Source organism: Octodon degus, unplaced genomic scaffold (genome assembly GCF_000260255.1).
Source record: "Octodon degus isolate 3935 unplaced genomic scaffold, OctDeg1.0 scaffold00029, whole genome shotgun sequence".
NCBI classification, from domain to species: Eukaryota; Metazoa; Chordata; class Mammalia; order Rodentia; family Octodontidae; genus Octodon; species Octodon degus.
In genome coordinates this window covers 6927704-6934812 of record NW_004524605.1, presented here as the reverse complement: position 1 = coordinate 6934812, position 7109 = coordinate 6927704, and the positions used below count along the sequence as shown (strand labels likewise).

General features: G+C 49.6%; 1 protein-coding gene across 1 annotated transcript in view; it reads right to left on the bottom strand.

Annotated features, from left to right (window-relative positions):
- G3bp1 (G3BP stress granule assembly factor 1) overlaps positions 1-7109 on the bottom strand; it is a 49488-nt gene that overhangs the window by 41471 nt on the left and 908 nt on the right. Inside the window, exons 3-4 of the mRNA XM_023713099.1 lie at positions 6545-6634; positions 6137-6261 (exon numbers count right to left, since the gene is read on the bottom strand). Of these exons, the coding sequence (XP_023568867.1) occupies positions 6137-6261; positions 6545-6634 (215 nt within the window). The remainder of the gene's footprint in view (positions 1-6136; positions 6262-6544; positions 6635-7109) is intronic.

The window sequence follows — 7109 nt, the reverse complement described above, 5'->3', positions numbered from 1 at the left end:
TGTGATGTATCCCCATGTTGCTGAATTGCCCAGACTGTGTGAGCCTGAAACTTTGAGGCTGCCAGCTCAGCCTCCCAAAGCACTGAGGTTAAGCTGTGTTTGTTTTCCTTTTTTTTTTTTCTTTCAGTACCAGGAATTGAACTCAGGACCCTGTGCTTGCCAGGCAAGTGGTTATTATACTGAGCTATCTTCCCTGCCCCTGTTAAGCTGTATTTAAAAAAACTGTTTCACCCCATAAGCCTAGGGATGTGGCGTGGTGACCTAGAAGAGCAGTCTCCCTCTCATCTTCCTGTCCCTCTCTGCTCCCTGGCCACCAGGCTATGAGCAGTTTTCCTTCCACCATGCCATTCCTGGACATGGACTGAAGCTTCCTCCTGAACTGTGAACCCAAACAGACCAGTCTTAAGTTGTGCGTGTCCCATCTAAGTCAGTCCCTGGTGAGAACTGTGGAAAGACACAATATTGGGGCCAGGGAGATGGCTCAGGAGAATAAGCACTTCCCTGGCAAACACAAGGGCCTGAGTTCAATCCCTGGTTCCTCCAAAAAAAAAAAAAAAAAAAAGAGAGAGACAGAGAGAAAGAAAAATCCACACAAGACAATGCTAAAATAATTTGGGCAACAAAATAAGTAAAAACTCAACACTACCTATTGCCCAAAGTCCATACTGCTTACGGAAATTACACAATAAAGAAGTCTCCCTCATAGAGAATTTAAAATAACATGGAGACCCGGGGTGACAGTTCAAGCCTAAGGTTCTGAGTTCTATCCAAAGTACACTTGGGCCAGGGAGATGACTCAGTGTGAATAAGCGCTTCCCTGGCAAACGCAAAGGCCTGAGTTCAATCCCCGGTTCCAGGAAAAAAATAAAATAAATAACTTTTTAAAAAGTACATGGGCTGGCTAGATAGCTCAGTGGTCTAAAGCACCTGCTTAGGCAAGCTGAGGCAAAACAGCACAGGGACCAAGGTTCCATCCCTGGCACCACCTGTCCCACCACACCCTCTCGGGGTGGGCTGAGCCAGCCACACACACAAAACAGTACAGCCCCCAAAATAATAATAAAATAAAGTAACATGGAATGAGGAAAGTCACCATCAGGCATCAGTAATAATATCAGAAATCTGGGTTTCGCGACACTCATCTACCTATAGCAATTCCAGCATTATGAGGCAGGAAGATCAAGGTTCAGGGCCAGTTTGGGCTAGAAAACAAGATCTTATCGCAAATACCCGAACAGTCCCCTAGGTGTGGTGGTGGTGCATGCCTGTTAGGCTAGCACTCAGAAGGCTGAGGCAGGAGGAATGTCACAATTTTGAGACCACCCTGGGCTACAAAGTGAACCAAAGGCCAGCCTAAACTGCAAAGCATAAGCCAGTCTCAAAATGACTAAAAAAAAAAAATCCAAAACAAGGGCTGGCTGTGGTGCAATCCTTAGCACTGGGGAGGCTGAGTCAAGAGACTTGTCATTGCCCCTGGATTGCTGGTGAACTCAAGGTCAGCCTGAACTACATACTGATACACTGCCTCAAGGAAAAGGAAAAAAAAAGAAACTGTATCTCTAGAAAGGAGATGTATCCAAAGAGGATTTCTCTGAATCACCTTTAATTTTCACTTACTAAATATCTAAAATACAAAAGATATGCTAAAAAGCACTGTTACAAAGATTTCCCTAGGTCAAAGCCTGTAACCAAAATAAAATACAAAAAAAATTTGAGACAGGGTCTCACTATGCAAGCCAAGCTATCCTATTAATTCATTGAGATCCTCCTGACTCGACTCCCAACTGCTAGGATTGCAGGTGTGCCCCACCACACCCAGCTGTTGTTTTTTGGGTTTTTTTTCCCCAGAACCAGGGATTGAACTCAGACCCTTGTGCTTGACAGGCAAGTGCTTATTCTACTGAGCAATCTCCCTGGCCCCTTTTTTTTTGTTGTTTTGTAACACACATACAAAAAACAGGATCTTGTGCTTGCCAGGCAGGTACTTATATCACTGAGCCAACTCCCTGACCTCCTAGTAACACACATACAAAAAAAAAAAAAAAAAAACTTTTCAGTGTCCTTTCTAACTTTCAAACCTCTATCTAGCCTAGCTTGCAACTCAAATCTTCCCAAATAAAGGATACTGTCTACGAACAAAAAGTAATTAGAGGGGCCGGGGAGATGGCTCAGTAGAATAAGCACTTGCCTGGCAAGCACAAGGGCCTGAGTTCAATCCCCGGTTCCGAGCAAAAAAAAAAAGTAATTAGAAAACTGATTTTTGAAATATAAAAATAAAAACCCATGTTAGCTGCCAGAGGGATCACTACTGCAAAAGGGACTCCAGTTGCTGAATCTAAATTTAACTGTGGAGTTTGGAAGGACAGTATAGGTTTTTCCACTAGCAGGTGACAACTGACTGGAGGAGTGGGGGAAGCTCTGGTTCTTTTTTCAAATCTACCTACTTTTACAATTACCCCCTTTGAAAAGTCAGAAGCTTTAAGGCAATGGAAAAACACATGCAATTAAATGAACATGACCTTTTAAAAAAATATATACAAGAATGGTGAAAGACTACAATAGGAAGTTTCACAAAATTGACTTATAAAAGCAAAATTTGATTTTAGTGAGTTAGGCTTTATGTTAAACTGCATCTTTTAACATTGGCCTCAGGGCCAGGGAGATGGCTCAATAGAATAAGCGCTTGCCTGGCAAGCGCAAGGGCCCAAGTTCAATCCCTGTTTCCGACAAAAATAAAAAATAAATAAAAAACGGGGGAGGGGCCGGGGAGACAGCTCAGTAGAATAAGCGCTTCCCTGGTAAGAGCAAGGTCCTGAGTTCAATCCCCGGTTCTGCAAAAAAAAAAAAAAAAAGGTAGGGGGAATAGCTCAGCGGCGTAAGCACTGCCTGGCAAGGTCCTGAGTTTGATCCCCAGTAACCCTCCCCCACCACACAAAAATAAATAAACAATAAAAGGACCAGGTAGATGGCTCAGCAGCTTAACTGCCTGCCTGGCAAGCACAAGATCCTGAGTTCAGTCCCTGATACCAAAAAAAAAGTAATACTTACATTTACCTTTTAATTTTTACCCAAAGTACTAAAACAAGTTTAACAAAAATATAACGCAAAGACTGGGGAGACAGCCCGGGGGTCTAAACGCCTGTCGGGCAAGCACAGGTTTGATGGCTGGTACTGGATGCCATGCTGGCCCGGAGCAAGCTGCGATGGCGCACACCTGTAATCCCAGTCCTGAGGCTGAGACAGGAGAAACATTACCAGCCTGACTGCAGGGCGAGAGCCTGTACCAAATAATACATAAAAAATTAGAAAAAAAGTAGATGGGGCCGGGGAGATAGCTCATAGAATAAGCGCTTCCCTGGCAAGCACAAGGGCCTGAGTTCAATCCCCAGTTCTGCAAAACAAAGACAAGGCAGGCCAAGAATAAACATTATCAGTTGTCTCCTAATGTTCGTCAAGTATCAAGTGAAAACAGTAAACTGGGTATGAGGTAGAAAACTCCTGTTACCTCGGTCCAAAAGGCATGACAGCCAACACAGGTAACCTGGTTAGGTAGTAGAGACCCCAAGTTTTACTATCCCAATCTGATTCAATAGATTTGTTCTTGACAAATGGATGTGTAAGGAAGTGATCATTTGGTTCAGGTACTAATTTGGGACATAATCCCAATGTTCATATTGCAACCCAAAGGAGAACTATGCCCCAGGCCAAAATAGTGTTACCGGGGCTGGTGAGATGGCTCAGTGGTCTAAAGCACCTACTTAGAACAAGCTTGGCAAAGCACGGGGACCACGGTTCAATCCCCCAGCACCACATGCCAGCCAGCACCGCCCCCTGGTGGGCTGAGCTGGCTACACACACACACACACACACACACACACACACAAATAAATAAAATTTAAAAAAAAAAACAAAATAGTGTTACCTTTTAGTATTTGAAAGTAATAATAACAAAACTGGGGGCCGGGGAGATGGCTCAGTGGAATAAGCGCTTCACTGGCAAGCCCAAGGGCCTGAGTTCAATCCCTGGTTCCACCAAAATAAAATAAAATAAAAAAATAAATAAAAATAAAAAAAACAAAACTTTTCCCTCGGTTAACATGGAAGGTAATCTAACCTGGATGTATGCTTTCTGGTACAGTAATAACACAAACTAGATAAGTTTACATGTAGGTCATCAGTGTTTTGTTCTGTTTTGTTTTGAGACTACATAGTTCCAGCTCTCCTGAAGCTCATTGTATAGCCCAAGCTAGCTTCTAACTTAAGGCAATCCTCCTGCCTCAGCCTCCCCACTGCTGGGATTACAGCTGTGTGGCACCATGCTCAGGTATCACAGTGACCACCCTGGACTGCACAGCCTGTCTCAAAAAAACAAAAGGGGCCAGGGAGATGGCTCAGTAGAATAAGCACTTGCCTGGCAAGTGCAAGGGCCTAAATTCAATCCCTGGTTCCAAAATAAATAAACAAAATAAAATACTATTACCTGAAATATGATATCTTGTACAAGAAAACTAATTTAAGTCCTTTTGGAAGGACGCTGTCTTTCTTCACACACAGGAACAAGCTAAAAAAGTGAAGGGAATTTGTACAAAAAGCTAACCCACAGAAGACCCCCAGCTGCCTAAGTGTACTGTACAGAAAAACTATCATTTCCATTCCAATGTCAAAATTTAACCCAGACTCTGATGAGATACAAAACTGTGTTTTGGGCCTCATTTTAATCTTCTCAAAGATATTTCCTCAAAAGTCTGTTCTGATTTAAAAAAACAGGCCGGGTGTGGTTTCGCACACCTGTAATCCCAGCAATGGGTGGTTGAAGCAGGATTGCTGAGAAATCGAGGCAGGCAGGCCGGCCTGAACCCACGCAGCTTGATCCTGCCTCAAAAAGAAAATCGAAGCGAGCACCAGACCTGATGATCCACGCCTTTATCCGATCACTGGGTGGAGGGCGGACCCGCTGGGGTAGAAGAATCCCAAATTTGAACACAGCCAGGGCAATTTAGTGAGGCAGCCAGAACTTCAAATAGGGCTAGTTGGACGTAGCATAGCATGTCTGACAATCCCAGCCCTAAGGAGGCCGAGGAGGATAGTTTTGTGGCCATTTGGGGGCCACCCTGGGCTACGGGAGTTCACAATCAGTCTGAACTAGAGACCCTGCCTCAAAAAAACAGAACATAAAACATGGAAAAAAGATATGGCGAGGTAGCCTAGCAGGGCAAAGGTTCGGGTTCAATCCCCAATCCTGCAAAAAATAAAATCTCTAGGGGCCGAGGAGACAGCTCAGAATAAGCGCTTGCCTCGCAAGCGCAACGGCCTGAGTTCAATCCCCGGTTCCGCAAAAAGCATAATAAAATACTAAAAATTAAAATAAAATCTCCCAAACTTTTTTAAAGATCCGCGCTCTAACAGTAGAGCCTGACTTCCCCCGCGGGTACTTCCCACCCGGGGCTGAAGTGCAGGCCCGCCGAGGAGGAGCTCGCGTCCGCTCGCACGCACCCGCCCTTCCCTCCCGGCAGAGCGGGCGGCGTCCGTCCAGCCCGGGTCTGCACGGACGCGCGCGGCCACAGGCCCACGCCTGCCCCTTTGTCGCCGCCCCAAGCGCAACCCCGCCGTCCCGGAGCGGAAACGGGCGCGCCGCAAACACGCACCTGGCCATCAGCGTCCGCGGCCCTGCCGCTCACGGCGTCTCCGCGCTGGGAGGGCAGACGCGGCCGCAGCCCGCCTGGCCGGGGCCATCCTCGCGCCCGCGCCCGCCGCTCCCTCAAGGCGCCGCGGAAACCGGGAGCGGCGCTCCCGCTTCGTAGGCCGCGGCGCGACACGGCCCCGATCGCCCGGCAAAGCCGCCCCTCAACCCGGCCCAGGCTGCGACAGAGCGCACGGCCGAAGGCTGAAGGAGCCGGCCGCGCTCGCTTCCCCCGCCCGCGTGGCCGTTGGACGCGGCGCGCGTACACGGCGAACTCGGTCACGCGCCGCGGAGGGAGGGCGCCGCGTGCCCGTCGCGCGCGGCGGCGGCCGTTGAGGTGGGGGTGGGGTAGGAGTGGGGTGGGGGGACGCGGCTCGCGCCGCTCCGACTCGTCTCACGACCGCGCTACCTCCTCCGGCTCCACCGGCCGCCCGCCCCGCCCATGTCCCGGCGTACCTGCGCGGCTGAGCGGGCGTGAAACAAGCTCTGCTGCACGGCACGGAAGGTGACAGAAACCCCTCACGCAAGCGCGTCCGCACACACGCGTGCTCCGCCGCCGGCGTATATAACCGCGACTCAGCCTAACTTGATGTGGCCAGGCCGGGTGAGCGCATGACCAATCCTAACTGCATCTTCTTAGCTTCTCGGACAACAATTGGGTATTGACTCAGGATAAAGGCGTGGTTCTTGATTGACTTTGACTCGTACCTATGAGACTCCGAGGATCTCGCTTCCCTAGTAACGGATTGGAATTAGGAATCACCAATAACCGCAAAGTATCTTGGAAAGGAGGCTGGGCAGTGCCTTGACAGATACCGGTACGAGCCAGTCACTGCACGGAGCTGCTTTTATTGGTTAAAGTACCTTCCGTTGGGCGGAGATGAGTTGTCCGTACAGGGGCGGTTGATCCACAAGGTGGGGCCCGTGTACTTTGGGGAAGTAAACCCCAAGCACCTAAGAGGTGGGAACCGGAGAAGCCGAGTTAGCCTGCCGGCCAATCGTAACGCCGGAAGGAGCTGATTGACACCGGGGTTGGACCGCTCCAAAGAGATAGCGCCCCAGGGCCTTGTTTCCCTCTGGGGAGGTTAATGAGACGCGGGGCCTGCTGGCGCTTGTGCCCCCGCCCGTTGCCTCATTTGTCAAGAGTTGGGCCCTGGAGGCCGTTTTCCTGCATATTCGCACCCGGGGAACCAAGTGGGAAAGTTTCTCGGGTTTCGTTCTCCTCGTAACAACTTGGCGACCGCGCGCCGCCTCAGCCCTGGCTGGCCTGGCTGGCTCCGGCCGTTCTTTAGTCAGCACAGTGGTGGGGTAGCTGAGAGGGAAGGGAGGGCAGGGCGGAGGCCCCGCCCGGCCGCAGGTGTACGCCGTCTGGGCCGAGCTGCCCCGCAGGGCTGCAGCCGCGGCCCGCGCGCTCGGGCTCGGCCGCCGT